Source organism: Cynocephalus volans, chromosome 7 (genome assembly GCF_027409185.1).
Source record: "Cynocephalus volans isolate mCynVol1 chromosome 7, mCynVol1.pri, whole genome shotgun sequence".
Classification (NCBI taxonomy): Eukaryota; Metazoa; Chordata; class Mammalia; order Dermoptera; family Cynocephalidae; genus Cynocephalus; species Cynocephalus volans.
The window spans coordinates 119858923-119883425 of record NC_084466.1 but is presented as its reverse complement, the minus strand read 5'-3'; the positions used below and the strand labels follow the sequence as shown (position 1 = coordinate 119883425).

At 41.7% G+C, this 24503-nt stretch overlaps 1 protein-coding gene and 1 pseudogene across 1 annotated transcript; both read right to left on the bottom strand.

Annotated features, from left to right (window-relative positions):
* Positions 1–980: 980 nt before the first annotated feature.
* Positions 981–6597, bottom strand: LOC134381751 (interferon-induced protein with tetratricopeptide repeats 1B-like; annotated as a pseudogene).
* Positions 6598–13562: 6965 nt separating this feature from the next.
* On the bottom strand, positions 13563–24354 carry LOC134382525 (interferon-induced protein with tetratricopeptide repeats 1-like). The gene is made up of 2 exons (XM_063103134.1): positions 24273–24354; positions 13563–15978 (listed from the first exon to the last, which is right to left on the bottom strand). The coding sequence occupies exons 1-2, from the start codon at positions 24275–24277 to the stop codon at positions 14622–14624; spliced, it is 1362 nt and encodes a 453-aa protein (XP_062959204.1). The 5' UTR covers positions 24278–24354; the 3' UTR covers positions 13563–14621.
* Positions 24355–24503: the final 149 nt, after the last annotated feature.

The window sequence follows — 24503 nt, the reverse complement described above, 5'->3', positions numbered from 1 at the left end:
CTAATCCAGTAGGTTTATATTCCCACAGTTTCCTCTGCTTTAGGCCATCTAGTGCTGCATAAATTGTTCTGCATTTTTCAATTTCCACCCAAACATAAAAGATACATCTCTTTTTATTTACATCTCCAATGAAATACACTCAAAGAATTTGTCATCTTAGCAGATGTTACTGAATATTTTGGGGTAGGGAGCAAAAGGGGATTAAATCACACACCACCCAGTAAGGACTTAAAAACTGCACTAGAGTATTTATTTCATTTTCACCTTGTGTATCCCTACGAGATTTTTTCTCTTACTTTGTCTTTCCCCAACACATTTTAAGTTTCCTGAGGTGTGAATTAACGTCCAGCAATGTGTTTGGAGCACACAGATCTCTTGAGATTGCCAGAAGATGAACAAATGCAAACAAAAGGTTGGATTTATTATAAGGAGGTCATTGGCTTGACTCACTGACCAGCCCATCTTGGCTGCGGAAGGGCCTTGGGAAATGGAAACTCGGGCTGGAATGCTGTAATAAACTCCTGAAATCTCGTCCTTCTTTCTAACGCACATCTTTGCTCATTTGCTTTGCTCTTAGATCTTGTAGCAGGTCAGTGCCCCTGGGCACATGAAAAAGAAGCCTTCCTTGTTTGTCTCTTCTGCTTGGGACTTCTAGACCGAGAATGGAAGCCATTCATTTCATTTTCAAGATCACACGGAAAACAATTCTTGTTGGTCTAGCAGGTGAGAGATGCCCCAAACAGCATTAATCAACCTTGGCCTATGAGTGCAGGGATGTGTTGTTGAAAAAAGGATGCTCCTGTCATAGACACATGGATAGAAGGGGAAAGAAAGAGGGGAGTCAGTCAGGCAGCAGAGTATGTGTTGTGTCAAACTATTGTGTATTTCCCCATGTTACAGATTTTTGAAGGCAACAATTGGGAAAGATTGATGACCTATTTAGTTATGAATATGTTAAATGAGTAATGGTGACCTCTGTTTCAAAACATAGAATTGAGGTCAGCAGCCAGAGTCAGATCCCTCTCATAGCACGTGAAGGCTTCACTCACTTCGCCTTTCAATTTGTGGACAAGCCCAAGGAGGCTGAGACTTTCCACAACACGTACATTCCAGTGAACACGTCTTATAGCCAATTTTTCTAAAGCATTGAGAAGTTTCTCCCTGTAATAGGGCATTTTTTCTATTTTTAGACCTTTTAAGTAAAAGGTGAATGCTGTATCTTCAGACTTTATGTGAAATTGTTGGAAACGGCCGTATCAGTAATGAATCACTTGTTGCAGGTGATCCTCAGTGATCTTCATGCATAACAATTTCTGAAAAGTGTCCTCAGCGTCTCTGTGGTGGCCTATTTGTGCATACATTTCAGCAAGGTCAGCATCAGCCGATTCAGATGAGGCTTTTAGTTTCAAAGTATTTTGAAATTCATTTATAGCTAATCGAACCAATCTGTCCACTTCTTCTCTATCCTGCCCTCTAGACTACCTGTTTGCAGCTTTCTTTATTTGGATCATCTTGTCCTTGTAGCAAAGCCCCATCTGGTGATGCACAAAAGTAGAGGTGGGTGTTGCCCACAAGGCCGTATTTAAAAACTGAAGAGCTGTATCTAGAGAGCCTTTTCTTCAGTAAAACGTGGATGCATATTGAAAGACATAAGTCTGTGAGGACTTGTCGGTCAGAGCTTCTTTAATGAACTCTTCTCCTTCAGCTTCTTGTCCTACTTCCTGAGGCTTCAGTGCAAGGAGAACCTCAATATAGGCATCTTCTGGATTTAGCCTGCCGGCCTGTCTTAGAAGGTGCAGAGTTGATGTGTTAAAACCATCCGATCGATGAGCAGTAATTGCATACCCAGTGCTGAATTCAGCATTTTTAGGGTCTGCTTCCAGAGCCTTTTCAAAGCAGTCCTTGGCCTGTTCGCAATTCCTTTTACCCCACTTCAGCAAAGCCCATCCTTCCTCATGGTCCATCTCAGGACACTCTATTCAATAGCAGAAGTGACTTGCCAACGTCTCGCAAGTGCTCTCCACCTTGCCCAGTTAAGTCTGGTCTTGCCAGTCTTCCCAGGTGGTAGCACACCCAGGCATAGTTGCCCCAGGTCACCAGACTTCTCATGTCTGATTGGTTGTCATGATCTCACTGGATTAAGTCTTCGGCTTCTTTCAAGCTCTCCAAGGCTTTCTGATTATGGCCTTTCTGGTGCTTCTTACAGGCCAGCAGGTTGTGTATTCCCACACTGTACTTGGTGTCTAGGAAGAATCTCATCCAAGACCCTGTTTTCTAAATCAGGCGTTGCTGTGATTTCAATTAACAACTTCCATGTAAAGTGACATCTCAACTGAGCCAGGCTATCTTCAGTGAGATTTCCATCAGATTCCTCACAGTAAAAGAAGACAGCAATTATTTCTATTTTTAGTAGTATTCAGTCTACTGGAAATGAAGCCAGCACTTCAAATAGTCAAATATTCTCCGTCCCAATGTCCCTGCCTCTGTTAGCTCTTGCCTCTCTGGCTCCTGTGCTTATGCCATTAGGAGAGATTGCAGGTTGACACAAATACCCGGAGGAAATGCTGAACCCTTCATGGTGCCAGCAGGTAGGTATTGGAAGTCTACAAGTCAACTCAAAAGAGATTTTGTCTGCTAATGTCAAAATAATTTCAGCACCACCTTCAACACTGCAAAACCCTTCTGTCCTGCTCCCTCCCAGCTTTGTAATACACCACTAATGCTGTCTGAACAAATGCGGAACAGAGGGTTCACAGAAGGGTGAATTCCTTACTCATCTTTCCCTTATTCCCAACACGTAAACACATTTTCGTTTTCTCTCCTCCCAGACAGGGTTCTGAGTGAAATTTGAGAGCCAAATATGGTTTCAAATGATGAATTTCATGAATGCTTGAGCTAGGTTGGAAAATGTGGTAGGGCATCCTACCTCCTTCACCTCTATGAAATTACTGAGCCAATCCCAAACAGAGAGGTTGAAAAATGGGTGGAACCACCTCGCAATGGCAGACTTACTGCATGGGGACAGAAGTAGGGGGATGAGTGAACATTGCATGGGGCTAGATGTGTCTATGTGAGGAAGTGGCAAGTCTCACTTTTGTAATTCACTGAACCTAATGTCACGTAATGTTGCAGCCTAGTGGCGGGCAGTTACTCTAAATCTCAAAAAGTGAAGTGATCACTCAGCTACGCATGGAGAAGACAGAATAGTAAGTTTGAAGGGGACCAGAAGTTTTCTTTCCAATATTTTACTGTTTTATAAAGTGCAGCTGAAGTTCTAGTCTTCCTCTAAGAACATAAGGGGGCCAAAAGAAATTTGTCTCTAATAGTGAAAAAAAAGTGGCCCTCACATCCTATGTAAGTATATTTGCCTCTGCGTTCTCAACTAATTGTCTTACATTTTATACCTGACATGTTTTCTACCCTTTAGTCCCAAGAAAGACTCCGGAGGGGACCTTTATAAATTTCCTTTGATGCTATATTTGACAACGTATAGCACAAAGCAAGTTTCATATAAATCCCATTATCCTGACTCAAAATATTTAACCATAACCTCATCACAAAAAAGACTATAGAACATTCCCTTTTGAAAATAAAGGGAAAGGGAAAATTCGCAAAAGATGAATAACTGTCAAGTGAGGTAGAGGATACTCAGGCTTACCGAGTATCTTACTATTTATTGAATCTGAGAATACAGCTCCTGGCTCCATAGAGTCCTCTCATTTCCGTCAACATCTCCACCTCATAAACTCCCCATAGATCTTGGATTTTTCTTGAGTGCATCCCTGCATACACTCCCAAGCCATCCTCTGCAGGCCTGAGTCTATGGAAGATGCCATCCTGACACTGAGTTTGTTCTTGCTTTACGGCAGGACTGCTTGGTTGACTGCTGAGGTCAGGAGCTCCAGAAACCTTTCTTTTTACCACCCAACCGTGGTCCGGAAATATTGTCTAATGAAACTTGTGCACGTGCCTGTGTGGATGTGGGTGCGGGTTTGAATGTGATGGTTGTGAACATGGGGTGAGATCAGGAGTGAATAAAATCAGTATTCCTCACTGAAAATAGCCTCCACTTCTAAAGGAGATGGAATCAGGAAGAGCTTCTGACCCAAATGCTCCACTTTGCCTACTGCAGTCCGTGGTATGATGAGAGCAGACACTGCCCAGGGAAAATCATCCGCACAGACTGCCATTGCTCTAGAGCTGCTAGAATATTTGTGGATGATCCATTCCAGGCTTTCTAACTTTGTAGCATAATCTCAGGCACCTCAGCTGCTGATCCAGCCGTCAGTAGAAAGAGTCCCTCCTTCTGAGTGATCTAATCAGGGCCAGGGTGACCTGCATTGATAGGTGCATCGATAGGTGATATTCCAGATTTGAGCCCTCACCAAGATTGCAAAACTTCCAGCGCACACTTGGAACAGCCTTACAGGGCTGTCCTGCCAACTTGCCAGAGGAGAATTATTGTTCTTTCTTATAGGTAGTTGTTCATCAACATGCGTCATCTTTTCTTTCCTCTTGGTCCTGGGAAGAGTATGAGATAGAATGCCATCAGAGAGGTGTCCTTACTCTCTAAAAGAGGAATGCTAAGAACCTAAAGTCCTCCTGTTACCTAGTAAGCACACAGAGAGTGCTGTCATTAGCAGTGTATGTATTATTATCCAATTACGAGTATGTGTATGTGTGTGGTGACTTAACCCCTCTGTGCATATGGCAGGTGGGCAATTGTAACCACAAGTAGCCTTCCCTGTGTGTAGATCCTCTTCCCTTCAGCTGCTTGTATTTTTGATCAACGCGCATAAATGGAAAGAAGAGCTCACCCTGCTCCTCTGTCTCTGTACCACTGGGATCAGGAGTATCTCAACATGGGTTTTCTTCATTCTGGAATAGTCCAGAGCCCCCTTAGGCCACCCCGACCAGGGGACTCTAGAAACACAGGCACAGGCCATTGCAAAACCTCTCGGGTAGCCTAGCTGCCAAGGCTGGGGAGAGGGTGAGCCTGCTTTCTGTCAGCTCCACAGCTGTGGACAAAGCTCACATCATTGTATGGCCACGGGCCCATTATATTAAAAAGAGAGACTGGATCCTCTTGGGGTAAACTCCTTTGTAATCCCTCACTTACAATTTCTTCTCAAGACAGGTATAGGTGTTTACTGGAGGAGAGATCCTAGAAGCGGGGCCCCTTTTACTGAAAACTCTTCCTCTCCCACTCAATGGGACATCCAGTGGGAGAACTGTATCATGTCAGAATGCTTTTCAGTAGAAAATATTTTCTGTATTTCACCAGTTCTAACCAAACCAGCAAGAAAGGAATACCTATTTTTTAGAACCAACACTTCACAACCGCAATAAGATTTCCCATCTTCTAACATCTAGTATAGTGGTTTTTCAAACTTTAGCATGCAACGTGATCACCTGGAAGACTTACAACACACAGATGGATGGGCCCCACTCTGATGTTTCTGAGTAGGCAGGTCTAAGGTGGGGCCTGTGCATGTGCATTGCTAACACGTTTTCGGATGATGCTGATGCTGCGGGTCAGGGTACCACACTTTGAGAACAGTTGATTCGGTGAAAAGCAAATTTTTTAGTAGTCACCATTTCAGTTTCACAGTAATCCCAAAACTTTGACTTGGTATCAGTAAGAACAGAAAAAAAGACTTTTAGAACATAGCTTCTTCTCCTTCCCATTTTAAAGCCTGAAAATATCTAAATGCTCTTTCCCTGACTGCTCCCCATGTCAGCCTCCCCTCTAGGCGCAAGCCTCTGTCGTGAACACTCAATAAGTACCCTTTGGATAATTCTCACTGCATTAGAAAGTGCTACTGAAATGACATCTCCTTTGGAATTAAGATCCCTTTCTTCTTCCTTCGCTTAAGAGCACTGCTGCTCTTATAAAGCAAACTCAGTAAGAAGACAGTTAGAAAACTCACCTCTGTGCATATATTTTCATCTTGCTTATTTGGATCAACTTTCCTGCCTTCTTCACTATGCTCTGTGCTCGGGGAAGCTGAGTTTATGGACTTCATTACCTGGACCTCTCTGAGTTTTCACTTTCTTTTGGGTTTAGCCCACCGGAAGGCAACAGTCAGAAATCAGAGTGCAGGAGGAGGTGAGGCTGGTGGTGTTAATGCCTAAGCTCCCACCGTGCTCACTTGGCAGTGGTTGAGTTTTTCACCAAAAGCCTTTAGAGAAGCCCCTCCCCTACAGCCACAGGTAGAGGTCTCTGCAGGTCTGGGGACCACTCTCTCCTCTTGCCCCGGTAGGCCTAGGGGTGTCATGTTACCACCATTGTTAGCCCTCCCCCAGCTCCTATTTAGTATCATCTGCTGTTGATTTTCCTGAACTTAGCCCACAGCCTCTTAAATAGCCCCTCTAGTACACTCTCCTCCATTACCTGCTTGAGGGTGCCTATCAGAGTCAGAACCGTGAGTGAGACAGCTCCCCTAGGAGAAGGAAATGGTCCATAAGGACAGGTTTGGAATTTCAAAGTGCACAGAAATAAGGTTGGGAAAGCAGAGAAAGCCTTTACCTCATGGTGCTTTGAGGCAGCAGGTGCTCTGTTGTGGTTTGGTCCAGGCTGGGAGGCTCCTCTGGCATTTGTCCGCAGAGTTCTAGGGCTTTTCAGAAAAGCATATGCTTATATAGTAGAGGTATCGCCAGGCAATTTTCATTCCTTTCAGGCCCAGTGAAATTGGCTGTGTTCCATCTTGGTGAAAATGAAACTTGGAGAGAGGGAGAACTGTTTCTGCTTTGATAATGAATATGTGCTCCGTTTTGGCAGCTAACATGATGTTTGTGAGAAGCAGTTTTGATATGCATGTTTACTGTTGGGGTCAATGCGGCCTAAGAGATAGATGATAACGGGACCTTCTGACGACATTCAGACGTTGTGGAAAGACCAGTGGAGAACAGGGATGTATATTTTTGTGGAAAAATTCAGACACTGTTGTCAAACTGGTTACTGTCAAACGCACCCAGCCAGGTGGTTCCACGGACATCTGCAATGGAAGCTCCTAGGACCAGGGTCAGTGGTTGATGCCCAAAGGAACCCCATAGAGAGCCACTGACAATCTGTGGAAGAATAAGGTTGCAGGTGAGGCTGCAGTTGGCTAGGTCTTCCTCTGTGGGGTTGCGGTAGGCAGAATGGTTCCCTCCGGAGTTTGAGGCATTGGTGTGTAAGGATAAGTGCATGTTGTTTACATCCTCTGGCAGCATTTGTATTACTGCCAAGCAAGACCATAGTGGAGCCTACACAGATGTACTGACAATTTGATGATTATTACTGTTCACCATCAGGGGTTCAGACAATGGTGTTTGAACTGGTCAGTAGAGGAATGTGTGCACCTAGTCAGAGAATGTGATGGGGCCACTGGGGTCTCTAGTACTCTATGATGTGTGGCTGTCAAAGTGTAAATCGAGGGCTGGCAGGTTAGCTCAGGTGGTTAGAGTGTGGTGATATAACACGTAGGCCAAGTGTTCGGATCCCCATATCAGTCAGCTGCCAAAAAATAAGATAAAATCCAATCAAAATGCACATAATTCGTCTGAATTGTTCTCATGTTCCTGCTGTTCCTACTATTTTTTAGACCACCTATACGAAGCCAAAACCAGGAGAGAGTCAGTCAAATCACATTGACATGTTTAATGACTTTCTGTGAGATCCAGGCTGGTGTAACTCTCCACACGACTAGCAGGAGAAAAGGACCATTTGGAAAACTCTGATATCCTCTTGTGAAGTGTCACAGAGTCATCATGTAAGTGTCTTTATCTTGGTTATGCAGGGAGTAGTGCAGCGAGAGAAGCTAAAGGACAAAGAACAATTTCCCTTTCAGTGAGTGTTCCATGGCAGGGTTATTAACTTCATTGTTGTCTATTCATAATTATCTGGTGAAACTGTAGCCCAGCTGTGCTCTTTCTTCCTTCTCCTGGGCCCTTAACTAGACTATCTTTCCCAAAATCCCTTGTGTTAAGATGTGGTCATATACCTGAGTTGTGGCTAATGGAAAATGGGCAAACATCGTGTGTGCCATTTCGAGGCTTAGGCCATGAAACGCCCATGCATGGTCTTCCATGGTCTATCTTCTTTTGTGTGAACACCTGGAAGCAACATATGAAATATGGTATAGTCAAAAGATGGAGGGAGTCTTAGTCCCTGGATCACTGGATGAAAGACAGCCACTTGCCAATCAGGAAAATGAGAAGTAAATCTCTATGTTGCTTGCCAAGTGATATTGCAGGTTTTTTGTATGATAACAGTTTGCATTACCATAACTAATAGAGATGACAAGAAAAAATTAAAATTGTATATACTTTCCCAAATCTCAGATTAGCATCATCTGTTCCAATTCAGACTCTTTACTTTTGTTGAAGTAGACAATACTTTAGTTCTTTAATTATAAAGAGGGAGAATTGCTAAGACACTAAGAGAAAGAGACTTGTCAGAAATATTTTCTACGAGCTTTTAATCCCTGTGGGCCAAAACGCTCGTATAGTTTAGATATTAGATATTCCTTTGACTGATCCAGTGTTCTTTCTGATGGAGATAAGTGGCTCACTTTGTCTTGAACCACTGGCTGGTCTTGCTTCACTGTAATTGGTGATGGATGATAGAGTGACTACAGCTCGAGCTGGGCATCCTCAGTGACAATCCCTTTCAGCCAAAGACCACCAGGTATACACCTGTAGTTGAGCAAGATGGGTCCATCAATCATTGCAGTGAAAGAGAACATACACCATGGGGAACGGTGGGGTGTCTCAGTAAGAGGGCGATGGAAAGGATTTATCAGATTTGAGCTTGTGCTAGGTGATTATGGGGAGGGTTTAAGAAGGAGGGCTTTGCTTGGGATTGGATGCTGCCAGGAAGCAGGAATGATTCTATGATTGCATATCTTGAATTGTATCTGGAAAGGGGGAAGACTAGAGGGAGACTAAAGGTGTAATTTGTAAAGAAGCAGCAGTCACTCACAGGAGCCAAGCGAAGAGTCTGTTTATTTTGGGACCCAATTGGACAGTATTCATATTTTTGTCTGTGCTCAGACATGATTACAGAGTGGCCTTGAATTTGGTCTTGATCCATCCTGAACACAGGATGGCACTGTGTGATGTTGATGTTCTGCAAAATTGTTTGTGTGCCACAGAACAGCAGGCCAACTCCCAGATGTCGCGACTGCTCTTCACTTTCTTGTCAGGGAACTACCGTATTACCATTCCAGCAGACAGAGGGGTGTCCTGGCCTTTGTAAGGCCAAAGATTACAGACAAGACGGATTACCCAGAAAAGGAACATCAGACAGCCTTCTGCACATTCACAGATCATGTATGCAGTATCTCTTAGGAAACGGGTAGGCTTGAGAAGAGGTATAGTAAAAAATCGCCCTTTGTGGAAATTAAAAACCTCTTTCCACATCTCATTCAGGGTGGATTTTAGGCATCTTGAGATAAACCACACTGGCCCGTTAGCCTGAGAGAAGTTCCTAGAAGCCTGTGCTGGCTCTCTTGACATCTCATCAGCACAGGATATTGTTTAAATCCATGTGTTCTTCCCCAAAGCCACCAAATCTCAAGATTACCTAAATAAAGAGAATGCCAATCCCATTCCCTAAGTATACTCTATGGATAGAGGTAGGTAGTAAGATTCCTTAAGGATAATAAGAGCACAGGAATGAAGGGTGGAACCAGCCAGGGTAAGAAAGAAAAGGGAACTAGGCCCAGGCAGTCCTGCTGTGGAAGCCCACGTCTGCCTGCAGGGAAGAGAGGCTGTTAGGCAAACATCTGGGGATGAACAAAGCCAGGCCATTAGAAAGAAACTCCTAGACGTGTGGGTGACATGACCATCTGATGGTGGAAACTCGCTCACACACGTACACCACCTCACCTATTTTAGAGCTGTGTGCTCTGAGTACAAGTTGGTAAGCTCCATGACAGAACAACAAGGGGACATTTACCCTTTAGTTTTCCTTCCCTCCTTCCCATCTTGGACAAAGCGAGAGCTACTAAGACATTCTACTTTCACTTGCCTTTGTGCACAAAAGATAGTGTTGCTCAGTGGCCACCTGGTGGCAGACTGCCTGGGGTCATGACTGGGCTTTGCTGTTTATGTGATGTGTGATCCTGGGCTAGTTGGTTCATATGTCTAAGCTACCTGTAAAATCGGGATAGGAATAAGAGATGGAACAGGACATTGCAAGGAAAGCATGTCTCATTTAAGAGCATTCAGTAGTTGTGAGTGTTGCTTTCACAGTGTGGGACAAGTCCATCCGTGTGGGCAGTCTGTGCTGACCATGAGCTGAGCCATTCCCCATTTCAGGTTTTTCCAGTGGGCACTGAGAGGGAGGGGCCTCATGTCACATCTGACTGTGCAGCAGCTGAGATAAGGGTGTTCTCTTCTGAGCTTCAGGCCCGGGCATTCTTGATATTCCCCCACCTTTGGGCTCAGGTCAGGGAGCCCTGTATACCCTAAGCACAGAGCCTGGCAGCCTCTCTTGGGCAGCAGGCATCCATCCCCTCCCTAGCAGGGATAAACCTGTGCAGGGGGAGGAGAGATGTTGGAAAGGGAATCACTTGCTCTCAGCTCTTTGTATCAGATGGTGGACTCCTAGCAGGCTGATTCAGTTTGCAAGTGCCGATATTTTCTTCAAGGCACTAGCCCTAACCCAGCTCTGAAAGAGAGGGATAGAAACATAAGCAAACACTGAAATGAACATTAGAAGACCTGCTTACACTGATACCAGTATGATTCTAGAATTTTCATGGACAGAATTATTGCTTTGTAACAGAGTGTCAGAGAAACAGAGGAAGCATTTATCACGTGGTCACTATGGATTTGGCAGCCGTCCTGGTTCTGTGGGCATCTGGCTCAGCTGATTAGCCATGCAGAATCTTGCCCAGTGTGTCCTTGGCATAAACAGACACATGAACCACACAGGACAGAGCAGCATTAAGGAGAAGAAACAGCCATCACAGCATATAAGAGTGTGTGCGTGTGTGTGTATGTTTATGTGTGTGATTACAAATAGAAAAAAAGCAATGGAAACTAGAAAGTGAAACTCATTTCTAATGGGCAGATTCCTACTTACAGAAATGAAACTTCAGCTCTGCATTATGAGTCTACTATCAGGATTCTAGGACCAGTTCTGTGTTTGATTGACTAACTAAATGAACTTGATTTCACTTAAACTCTCGGTTGCCTCATGAGTTTTATAATAAGGTTGGCCCCAAACTCTAGCTGCAAACTAGAAAGTTCCCTGGGAATCTTCAAAACAAACCGATGCCTGAGCCAATCTCCAGTCGAATAAATTAGAATCTCTGGAAGTGAGGCCCAGGCATCATTATGAGGAGTTGTGTTTTTAAAAATAAATCCCAAAGTGATTTTTGTACATGGTTTAAAACCACTGAGCTAGATCTCTGCTATTCAGAGTATGGTCTGTGGAGCAGCATCATCATCAATTCATATTTAGAAATGCAGAATCTCAGGCCATTCCACAGACACACTGAATTAGAATCTGCCTTTCAACATGTCCAGGTGATCTGCTGGTACACTAAAGTTGGAGAGATACTTTCCCAGATGATCCTTGTATCACTTTCAGGTCTAAATGCTATGGATCATAGACTCATTCCCAGTCACTGTGCATCTTTCTATGAGGCTGTCATTCAGAATCTTCATTGTTCTGTGTCTTGGGTTTCCCATGTGCATCTTAATAATCCACACAGTTCCAAAAAGGAATGTAGATCAAATGGTATTGATCACTACAGACAGTGTCTGATGTTTTATTCTGAGACTACTCATATTTGCAAACATGTGCCAATCACATCCACAGGGAAAATACTCAGCTACCAAGAACTTCTCTTCTCTGAAAGGCCCAGTAATTTTCACTGCTCTGAAAGGCCCAGTAATTTTCTTGACAGCTATCTTTGGCCCATCATGATTTCCTTTCCTAGCTGACTCCTATGTATTCCAGTTCTAACTGCATTTTCATGGTCTCATTTTACATTTCAAGCATTCATTCACCTGGAATTGTCTATGTAACTCTTTGAGAACATTTACACAATTGAACTAGGCTCAAGATAATACGTAGATCTGTAATGTCTATGGGAAATATCCTCAGGTTTCTTGGGGACAAATTGTTTTTAGATTTGTCTGAAATATCCTGGGACTTGGAGAGTCCATGTCTATAAGGGAATGAGAAGAGGAGAAGGTATTTTCTAGTTGTAATTGCAATTTAGGATCCTAAATTGGGCCAGAAAAACAAGTTGCAGTACCTATATCCTTCCCATGGATCTGGGAGCCCATAGATGTTTAAGGAAGTGGTGGTCCAAACACATTGTGGGCACACCCAAGGCTGTCTTTGTTGCAGTGAGTTCCATATCCATTTCAAAAATCAGAAGACTTTGTGTGATCATTAGTAACATGCCCTGTTCTCTGTTGAGACTCTTCTCAAGTGACTTGCCATCTAGCAGGAGAGACAGATTCATCAGCACTTAGTCTGATTTCAACAAAAGCAGTACCCAGTGATTGCTTTGCAAACACAGAGAAAGGGATATTTACCTCTTTCTGAGGTTCATAAAAAACTTCTTGGACTAACTCTTGTTCTTTAACGTGAAATGTTGGCAGAATCATAGTCCTGTTAGTTCCTCTACTCAGAGAATATTCCCAGGACTGTCTACTCTGAGAGCAGGCGTAGCCCGGGAGGGGCTCTGTGGCCACTCCTGCAGTGTACAATAGTGCTGGCTGCACACCCTATGGGGAAGGCTCAGGCGCAGGACCACCAAACTGTTCTTATATATCAAGTCATGATAATTCTGCAAAAGCCAATGAGAGGGAATGTTTGACTATGAAATTGCCAGCTGACTACAAAATTGGTACTCTGGAAACCAGACGTTTTATGCGATAGGGGCCCCAGAATGTGCTATGCATCTTTACTGTCTTATCAAGAATGAATTTGTTTTAGGTGTCTTGTCAGTTGCATCTGTGAAGGTCGTCAGTTATTGACTGCCCTGTAGGTGAGATCTAGCCCCTTACTTTTCCAGGGACCACCTGAGGACAGATTAGACTCAGAGAGCCTGAGGTATGGAGCTTGATTATACCCTTTTCCTGTGTATGAGTTGGCTGATCAGGTACCTGTGCTGGTGCATATATGTGTGTTTAAAGAGCCTCTACACCTACCACTATAAAATATTGTACAGTAGCACCATACTCTCCCAGCATACGCATTTGTCCAAACATGTTGGAAGGTTCAAGAAATTCCCTTGAGCTACAACGGTTCCTTTGGACGTAGAAAAGCCTTGTGTCGAGTTCCTAATTCAGTTGCTTAGCAGGTGAGATTAGGTGCTGCCTTTAGTCTCTCGTTTAGCAAACATCCTTAGTCCCAGTTCATCCAGAATCTCCCTCAGGCATCCTTAGTGGTGCCCCCCAGTGGGCCTCACCTGCCCTTCTAGAATTGGGCAATAAGGGGCAACATTGCGTTAGTTTCAATATATGTCCTTTAGTAATACAGACCCATGACACACAGGATAAAGCAGCCTTCAGGAAGAAAAAAACAGCTGACCAAATGTGTATAAGTTTATTAGTACGAAAAAACAATGGAAACTGGACAAGGAAATGTATTCTCGCTGAACAGGTTCCTACTTGAACCAGATTCCAGGATAAGTTCTGTAACTGACATACTAACCGGGTGATGTTAATAAGACCATTGATGTACATGAGCCTCAGTTCTTCAAGGGTTAAATAAGAGGCTTTGTCTAGACTGATGATTCTCAATCCAATGATTCTCAGTTTATTTTTTCAAATAAAGTTTTAATTCACCTGGAAGCATCTGTATACATTTTAGAGAGAATTTCCTCGCCCACGCTAGGTGTAAGATAATGCATAGCCTGATGTCTCAAAGCATATGGGTATTTTTCAGATTTCTCCCAAGCACATGGGACTTCAGGAGGAGTTGTCCACCAAAGGGAGTTCAGAGGGTTGCAACTGCAGCTAGCATCCTAACTTAGATGGGCTAAAAAGAACACGGCTCAGCACACATATTATTCTCATAAGGCTGAGCTCTTATCAGCTCAGAGTCTGGTGCCAGCTGGTCTAGGAAAATCTGTGAGCAAACTTTACTCTTCTCATGTAACGTATTTTGCCCCATTTTCCTGCCTTTTGGAAGCCCAAAACTCCTGTGTGTGTGTGTTTAGTGTCACTTCTAAGAGCTATGGCTGTTTGTTAATACTAAGACAGAGTTCCAAGCCACTGGCACGAGAGAGAGAGACTTTTGAACTGAGCCTCTCCTGCCTTATGGTTAAAACATGCATTAAAATTAAAAATTCTTCTTTTCTCTTGTTAGAAATCTGTTTTGTTAGAGAGGTGTCCCAGCTAAGAATTTATGAAGGTTGAGAAAAGAAATTATTTGTGTTTTTCTCCCCTTCAGAAGGATGCTGTACATTAGCCAAAAAGGGGAGTTGAGGCGACTGTGCTATGTGCCACCCAACTCTTTTGTGATCTATCCTGTCATACCTTCTTGAAGACACTAATGAGGAAAGATCTGTATGATGGTAGATTTAGATATGTTAACATTTAATATTTCTAAAGACAGGCCTCAGGCCAGCATCCAGGTGCAGGGTCTCTCCTAGGACATCAGAGCTTCACTCTCTTCCCTCTTTCAATCTGTGCACGAGCGCAAGGAGATTTAAACTCTCCACATCAGATTTATTCTGATGAACTCTGTTAACCGACTTCTCTAAAGCACGGAGAATTTTTTGTCTAGCATTTGACTGTGGTTCTATGTATAGTGCTTTTAAATAGTAGGTAATTGCCTCATTGTCAGATTGCTTGTGACATTGCAGAAAGTAGCCGTAACGATAATGGACCTCCTGCAATAGGCTCTTATTACCATCATGCAGGGTGAGTGCTTTCCGGTACGTGTCCTCAACCTTTTGCTGTTCACCCTGCTCTGTATACATGTTGGCTAAATCCATATACGCTATTGTAAATGTGGGCTTTTTCTGTATAGCATGTTCAAAATGAAATATGGCTAATCTCATCATTCTGTCTGCATTTTCTTCATCCTCTCTGCTACGTGGCAACTTTGTAGCTTCCTTCATTTCGATCATTTGTTCTCTGTAGCAACACCCTATCTGGTGATGCAGGTAGACGGAGTCGGGTGTTGCCTGCAAGGCTGTTTTTAAGAGCTGAAGAGCTTTATCCAGAGAGCCTTTTTTTCGGTAAAACTTGGCTGCATATCGAAAGACATAAGTCTGTGAGGACTTGTTGGTCAGAGCTTCTTCAATGTACTTTTCTCCTTCAGCTTCTTGTCCTACTTCCTGAAGCTTCAGTGCAAGGAGAACCTTAATATATGCATCTTCTGGACTTAGCCTGATGGCCTGCCTTAGGGGGTGCAAAGAACACCCCTCCGTGCCTTTTATTGCTGCATTAAAGCCATCTAGGCGATAAGTGGCAATTGCATACCCGGTGCTGAATTCAGCGTTTTCAGGGTCTGCTTCCAGAGCTTTTTCAAAGCAGGCCTTGGCCCGTTCGTAATTCTGTCCTCCACACTTCAGCAAGGCCCATCCTTCCTCACAGTCCATCTCAGGACACTCCATTCTATAGCGGAAAGGACTTGCCAACTTCTCGCAAGTGCTCTCCACCTTATCCAGGTAAGTCTGGGCTCCTGCCAGTCTTCCCAGGTGGTAGCACACCCAGGCATAGTTGGCCCAGGTCACCAGACTTCTCATTTCCGATTGGTTGGCATGATCTCGCTGGATTAATTCTTCGGCTTCTTTCAAGCTCTCCAAGGCTTTCTCATTCTGGCCTTTCAGGTGCTTCACATAGGCCAGCATGTTGTGTATTCCCACATTGTACTTGGTGTCTAGGAACTCAATCTCTTCCAAGACCCTGTTTTCTAAATCAGGTATTGCACTCTCTTCAATTAGCAGCCCCCAGGTAAAGTGACATCTCAGTTCCTTCAGCCTATCTTCGACCTGATGATCATCAGCATTCTTACTGTAAATGCAAAAGCAGTTTTTATTTGTTAGATGAAGGACAGCCAAAAGAAAAAGCCAGATAAAACCCCTTGTACTTTCGTTTTTATTCTTGAAAGGAACACACTTTGTTTTAGTTTCTTTACATTACCTGGATGTTAAGATACGCACGGACTGTGATTGCAGTTTGCTTGGCCCCATTCTCTGACTCTGGCACTTTCTAGTCAAATCACCATGCTGTGCTTCAGAGTCCCATTTATAAAATGGAGATGACAATAGTACTTATCACACTGGGCTTGGAGAGGATTAATTAACCCATATAGATAAAGCAGTTAGAGCATGTTATGTGCTACATAAGAGTTTTCTATTTTACTATTTATATAAATAGGCTGAGACCAGTTAAAAATGCAGAGCCTTAGGAAGCATTGTTGACTTGAAGACCCTCTTCTGCTTATATGCAATAAATTAAGACCACCTAAGAAAGATTTGAACAAAGTTTTTTTTTCTCACTTGTTATTTGGAAATAATTATAGATTCATAGAAATTTGCAAAGACAATACAAAGATCCAGTGTATCCTTCATCCATTTTCTCCCTATGATTATATCTTACATAACTATAGTACAATATCAAAATTAGGAAATTGACATTGGTACAACAATGTGTATATAATTCTATGTAATTTGTTCACATGAGTGTACCTATGGAACCATCACCTCCATCGATATAGAGAACTACTCTACCACCACCACATCTTCCTCATGCTATTCCTTTATAATTATACCTGTCACCTCCTCACCGGCACCCCGCAAACATCCCTAGTCCTTGGAAAACACTAATTCGTTTTTCATCTCGGTAATTTTGTCATTTCAAGAATGTCATATAAATGGAGAATGTCAAACAAAAGGAGAGTTCAATACATGAAAGTCCACTAATGTAATATACCACATGAACAGAAAGAAGGGAGAAAAATCTCATGATCATTTCAATTGATACAGAAAAAATATCTGACCAAATTCAATACTTTTTATTTATAAAACAATCAGCAGACTAGCAATAGAAGGAAACTACCTCTACACAATGCGGGTCATATACAAATAACACACATATGTTAACATTTAGCTAGCATCACACTCATTGTGAAAGACTGAAAGCTTTTCTTCAAAGATTAAGAACAAGGTAAGTATGCCCACTCTCACCACTGGAAATCCTAGTCAGAACAATTAGATAAGAAAGAGAAATAAAAGATATCCACACTGAAAGGAATAAGTTAAATGATCTCCATTCACAAATGACATGATCTTATTATGTGTAGAAAACCCTAAAGATTCCACACAAAAACTGTTAGAATTTTGATAAGTAAATTCAGCAAAGTTGCATGACTCAAAATTAACATGTAACAATTAGTTGTGTTTCTATACACTAATGATAAACAATCCAAAAAGGAAACTAAGAAAACAATACCATTTACAATAGCATCAAAAAGAATAAAATATTTAGGAATAAATCTAACCAAAGAGGCAAAAGACTTGTACATGAAATAGTACAAAACATTGCTGAAAGAAATTAAAGAAGACACAAATAAATGGAAAGACATCCTGTGTTCATGGTTTGGAAGACTTAATATTGTTAAGATGTCAGTACTACCCAAGGTGATCTATAGATTTAATCCAATCCTTATCAAAATTACTTTTGTGCAGAAATAAAAAAATTCATCCTAAAATTCACGTAGAATCTAAGGATTCCCAAATAGCTGAAACATCTTGGAAAAGAAGAACAAAGTTGGATGTCTCACATGTCTTTATTCCAAAACTTCGATGAAGCTACACTAATGAAAACACTGTGGTACTGGCACAAAGACAGACACAGAGACCAATGCAATAGAATAGAAGAGCCCAGAAATAAACCCTCACACATATGGTTGTATTAGTGAGCTCAGGCTGCCGTAAAATACCGTAGACTTAAGCAACAGAAATTAATTTTCTCACAGTTCTGGAAGATAGAGGTCCCAGATCAAGGTGATGGCCAATTTGATTCCTGGTGAGGACCCTCTCCCTGGCTTGCAGGTGGCCACCTTCTTGCAGCATCGTCACATGGCCTTTCCTTGTCCTTTTGTGGCTGGCTTATTTCACCTAGCGTAATGACGTCAAGGTTTATCCATGTTGTAGCATGTGTCAGAATGTCCTTTCTTTTTAAGGCTGAATAATATGCATACGTACACACATGCACACACACACACACAAACACATATAATATCTTATACAACTATAGTATAATATCAAAATTGGGAAATATATATCACATTTTCATTTTGTTTTTTTTATCCATTGATGGACACTTAAGTTGCTTCTATCTTTTGGCTATTGTGAATAATGCTAATATGAACATAGGTATATAAGTCTCTGTTTGAGACATGGAGAGATCTCTGGTGTCTCTTTTTATTCTTACAAGGACACCAGCCCGATAGGCTCCACCTCTTAAGGCTCCACCCATTAAGGTTCCACCCTTATGACTTCACTTGGCCTTTATTATCTTCTTTTAGGCCCTCTCTCCAAATACAATCATGTTGGGAGTTAAGGCTTCAACATCTGAATTTGGGGTCAGGGAGACATAATTTAGTTCATAACAATGGTGAAATGATTTTTGACAAGAGTGCCAAGACTATTTAATGGAGAAAGGACAGTCTTTTCAACAAATGGTGTGAGGAACCTGGATATCCAGATGCACAAAGATGAAGTTAGACCATTACCTTACACTGTACACAATCATGAACACAAAATGGATCAAAGGCCTAAATGTAAGACTGAAAACTATAAATTTATAGAAGAAAACATAAGAGAAAATCTTTATGACATTGGATTTGGCAATGTTTTCTTGCATACCATACCAAAATCACAGGCAACAACTGTGAAAATAGATAAGTTGGACCTCAACAAAATTAAAAACTTTGGTGCGTCAAAGGAGATTATCAACAGAATGATAAGACAATTCACAGAAAGAGAGAAAATATTTGCAAATCATGTATCTGATAAGGGATTAATATCCAGAATATATAAAGAATTCCTACAACTCAGCAACAAAAATCCAAACATCTGATTTAAAAATGGGCCAAGGACTTGAATAGATACACAAATGACCAATAAGCACATCAAAGAATGCTGAACATCACTAATCATTAGGGAAATACAATTCTAGACAACAGTGTTATGCCACTTCATGCCCATTAGGATGGCTATTAAAAAAATGACAGAAACTAAGTATTGTTGAGGATGTGGAGAAATTGGCATTGTTGTGCACTGTGGGTTTGAATGTAAAATGGGACAGCTGCTGTAGAAAATGCTATGAAAATTCCTCAACAAATTAACCTTAGAATTACCACGTGATCTAGCAATTCTACTTTTGGGAGTTAGTACATACCCTAAAGAAGTGAAAGCAGGAACTCAAACAGACACTTATATATCCATGTTCATATCAGCATTATTCAGAAGAGCCAAAAGATGGAAGCAACCCAAATGTTCATCAATGGATGAATGGATAAACAAAATGTGGTATATATATACAATCGAATATTATTCAGCCTTAAAAATAAAGGATATTTTGACACATGCTACAACATGGACAAAGCTCAAAGACAATATGCTAAGGGAAATAAGCCAGTCACAAAAGGACTGATACTGTATGATTCCATTGATAAGAGGTACCTAGAGTAGTCAAAGTCATAGAGACAGAAAGTGGAAAGGTGATTACTAGGGGCTGTCGGGGAGATGGGAATCAGGTGTTAGTGTTCAGTGGGTACAGAGTTTCTATTTGAGAAAATGAAAAAGTTGTGGAGGTATATGGTGATGATCATTACACGATAAAGTGAGTGTTCTGAATGTGATAGAATTGCACAAAAAAAAGGTTAATATGATAAATTTATATTATGCATATTTTACCTTAATAAAACATTTTGAAACATATTTATGTGAAGGGTGCTCTAAATAAGGTGAATAGAAAAATAAAAAGAATGTGGGAAATATGTGTAATAGAGATGGAGAAGGTTCTGATTCTGAAAATTTTGCAGATCAGTAATGGTTCAACAGAACAACAGAAATCTATATGAATAGGTAATTTGTGGGAGAGCAAATACAAATAGCCAGTAAATATGAAAAAAGATGCTCTAAGTCCCTAGCCACTCGGGAAATGCAATTTAAAGAAACAGTGGTTTATGACTTTATTCCACTCAGATTGGCAACTGTTTAAATGGATGAGGATACAAATTCTGCAACCATGAATCGTTATGGCTTTTATGAAGATCAATCTGATAATAGTCATTAAAGTACACGTTTTATTCAACAAAGTAATTCCACTTCTTAGAATCTGTGAGGGATCTTCAAAAATTTCATAGAAAAATTTGTGTTATCTTTTAATTTTATTTTTCCAAAAGCTTTTTGAAGTACCTTTGTATTTCCCAGATTAAAAACACCAGGACTTAAGGATGTATGTTCAAGAATGTTCATTACAACATTGTATTCATTAGCAACAAAATGGAAATATCAATAGGGAATAGTTAAACAAATTTTGCTATATCAGCACCACAGAATTCTATGCAGCTAGTGGACTGCATGAATTAGATCCAAACCAGTAAGAGTTTGAAGGACTTTCATAATATATACTTAATTGAGAAAAGTGAGCTGCAGAGACACATCCAAAACATTATTTTTTATTGCGGAAAGACCCGAGCCCTTAGGTCTATGTTTGTTTGTGATATACAAGTATTGAGAAAGGTATGTAAGCACCTTATAGCTCAACAACAAAAAGACAAGCAACCCAGTTAAAAAAATGGGCAAACAAATTGAGTATTCCTTTCTCCAAAGAAGAAGAGTCAGGGAGGACCAACAAACACATAAAAATAAGTTCAACATCATTAGTGGTCAGAAGAATGCAAATCAAACCATGATGAGGTACCATTTCTCTCCCACTAAGTCGGCTATAGCAACAATTAAAAAAAGGAAAAGAACAAGTGAACAAGTGTCGGCAAGGGTATGGAGAAATTGGAATCCTAATACATTGCTGGTGGGAATGTAAAACGGTGCAACTGCTGTGGAAAACAGTTTGGAGGTCCCTTTGCAAGTTAAATGGAAAACTACCATATGACCCGCTGCTGGGTATATATTTCTGGGTGTACCGCACAGCTGGGTATATACTCAAAATAATTTAAAACAGCTGTTTAAACAAAAACTTGTACACAGATGTTCATTGTTGCACTATTCACAATAGCCAAAAGGTGGAAACAACTCCAATTTTCATCAACTGATGAAGGACAAACAACATGTCGTATATTCATAAGACAGCATATTCTTCAGCCATGAAACGTATGGAGTTCTGATACATGCTACAACATGGATTAATCTTGACAGCATTATGCTAAATGAAAGAAACCAGACACAAAAGGCCACTGTCATAGTTCTCTCTCTCTCTCTGTTTTTTTTTTTCATTTTTCCTAATTTGGTCTAAAGATCTCTGTCATGAAATTTGCTACAAACTCTAGCCCTGCTCTCGTGGGGCTCCAGGGGAGGTGATCATGGATGTTTACATTGTGCCTTCCATAGGATACTTCTTTTTCCTGGTGGATGGCTAATGCCTAAGGGTCTGTTTGACCCATTACCAGGTGTGTCTCTCTTAGGAAACTTTTTTGTACTGGTGAATGCCCTTGTGGCTCTTGTCTGCCCTGTGTTTAGTTTATTCCTACCAAGATAGCCACTTTCTAGGAGAGCCCTGACCTGGAAAGAAGTTAGATTTGGGTGTGTACTGGTCAGATGAGACACAGAGGAAGCAACTGAAAACACACATGAAATAACACGGGCAGTTTGTGACTTATAGACCCCAAAGAGCAGAGGGCAGCATCCCTTCCAGGGCCAATGGGAAAGAGAAAGCTGTTGGGGAAACACATGCTGATGGAGTTTGGATGTGTTGTCCCCTCCAAAACTCATGTGGAAATTTGATCCCCCATGTGGCAGTGCTGGAAACTGATGGAGTCATGGGGGCGGATCCCTCATGAATGGATTAATGCTCTCCCTAGGGGAGGGGGGATTAATGAGTGAGTTCTCGCTCTATCAGTTCCTGCGAGAGCTCGTTCCTTAAAAAGACCCTGGCACCTCCTCTCTCTCTCTCTCTCTCTTGCTTCCTCTCACCATGTGATCTGCTTGTTCCCGCCAGCTGCCTGCCACTCTCCGCCATGAGCAGAAGTAGCCTGAGGCCCGTGCCAGATGCAGCTGTCCCAGAATCGTTAGCTAAATAAACCTCTTTTCCTTATAAATCACACAGTCTCAGGTGTTTCTGTTATAGCAAAACAAACACAACACATGCCCAATCAGCAGGTGGGGAACAAGAGAAAAAGAGGAAGCTGTGGGACCAAGCCTGTATTGGGGTCCAGGGCACTACATTAGTGGGTTTTCTGTGAAGAGTTCTAGTTGGTGGGTTTATAGCAAGTGGGTCACTGCAGCATATCTGCCCAGTCCATGCAGGGTGTGGGGGTCAGTGGGGCAAGTCACGTAGTCATATCTAGCTATCTCCTAGGAAGGTGGTCAACCAGGAGATGGTGGTATCTGGATCAACTACATTGAGGAACTGGGAGGAGGGGGAAGAGAACTAGACACTGTGTCATGGTTGACTAAGCCTTGCTTCTGGTGTGACAATGTTAAACCTAGATTCAAAATAGATGCTGAGGCAACATAAAATCATTAGAATTCACTAAGCCACATACTGTATGTTTCCAGTGACATGAAATCTCCAAAACAGGTAAATCCGTAGAGGCAGAAAGCAGATGAATGTTTGATGAGAAGAGAGAGTAGGGAGTCACTGCTTGATGGGTGTGGGGTTTCTCTTCATAGTGGTAAAAATATTCTTGAACTAGATAGTGGTGATGGTTGAACAACATTGTGAAAATCCTAAATCCCACTAAACTGCCTACTTTAAGATAGTTAAAATGGTAAATTTTATCACGATAAAAAATCATATCCCTAACCTGAATAGAATATTGTTCCTAGTGCATGTTGAAATAAACATAGAAGCTAATTAGTATGCCATCTGAAATGATCTCATAAACCCCTCTGCCACCCTTTGGGAAACGTTGGTTTAAGGTTTCATAAACTATCATTGAATTTAGACACTCTGGTTCATATCTCAGCTCTACCACTTATTGTCTGTAGGATCTTAACATTTTTTAATCTAAGACTCCTTATTGCAAAATCAGGATAATACAAGATTCCCTGTTCCATAGGTTTCTCTTGAGAATTAAATGTAATAATTTACATACTACTTCTAGAAGCCAGGCTGGCATTTAGTAAGTATTCCGGAAGTGATAGCTACTTCTATAACATTTGTTGTTGTTGTTATTACTTTAATTATCAGTGATAACTCTACCTGTTTCTAGAGGAGGGTTGATTACAGGCCTGTAATTGTGTAGTGTCTAGAACTTTTGCCCCTTCAAAATTTTGCCCACTGGAGCACTGAGGAAAAATTTTCAAGTCAATATTAATTAATAGTTTTTATAATTTGCTGATATTAGGGATTATTTGAAGGAAGTTTCAGAGAGAACAATATAGAAATTCCCACATTAAACCCCTTAAGTAAGGAAAATGTGGATGTTCCCAAGCATAGAACTTCAGCCAAGACCCACGGGAAGGAGGAGGTCAAGGATCTGCTGACAGCCTGGATTCCCCAGAGAAGGGGTCGTCTGCTAACTTCAAATCCAGTCAGACTGAGAAGGCCTGACACAGGAGCCCAGCAACACAGAAAGTGAGACCAGACGCCTACAGAGGAAGGCTGTGAGCTTCTCCTACTACCGCCCCGCAATATTTCCCCCAGGACATCTGAGAAGCCCCTGACTGTGGCTTACAGGGCCCTGTGGGACCTGCTTAGTCTCCCTGGTGAGGAGTCAACAGAAAGCCCTGTCTCTACCCAGACAAGCTGTTCATTGCTTCCCCGGATCAAACAGAAGTGAATCTGGGGGTAAAGAATAACCAAGTTTGGGATCATTTTCTCCCTTCCTGCAAGACTCTTTTCCCATTTTCCTTCTCTTCTTTGGGCTGTAGCATGAGGTGAGCTTCCTCAGGCTGATGCTAACAAAAATAAAAATGCCTGCATTTATAAAACATTTTATGTGTGTTTCAATGTGCACGCGCATGCACACACACACATTCAGTCCATAAGCAGATACTCACATAGAAAACTTAGGAAATTTGACCTTACTGGGACCAAACCCGTTGCGATAGTATTTAATTAACATTTTTTCCAAAACTTTAGACATAATGGCAGAGAAGCAGAGAAACCCTTACCTCATAGTTGCTGTAAATTAGGCAGCAGTTCTGTAGTGTTTTGTTTAGCCAGATGGGCTCCTCTGAGATCTGGCCAGTCTGTCTTGTGGATTTTCAGATGAGTTTCAGCTCCAGGACAGGGCTACGCAAGGGAGCTAAAGAGCAAGTGATGATATTAGCTATGGTTGTGTCTTTCCAATTAGAAGTTGGAAGCCAAGGTGGAAACTGAAATCGGAAAGTGAAACTAACTGG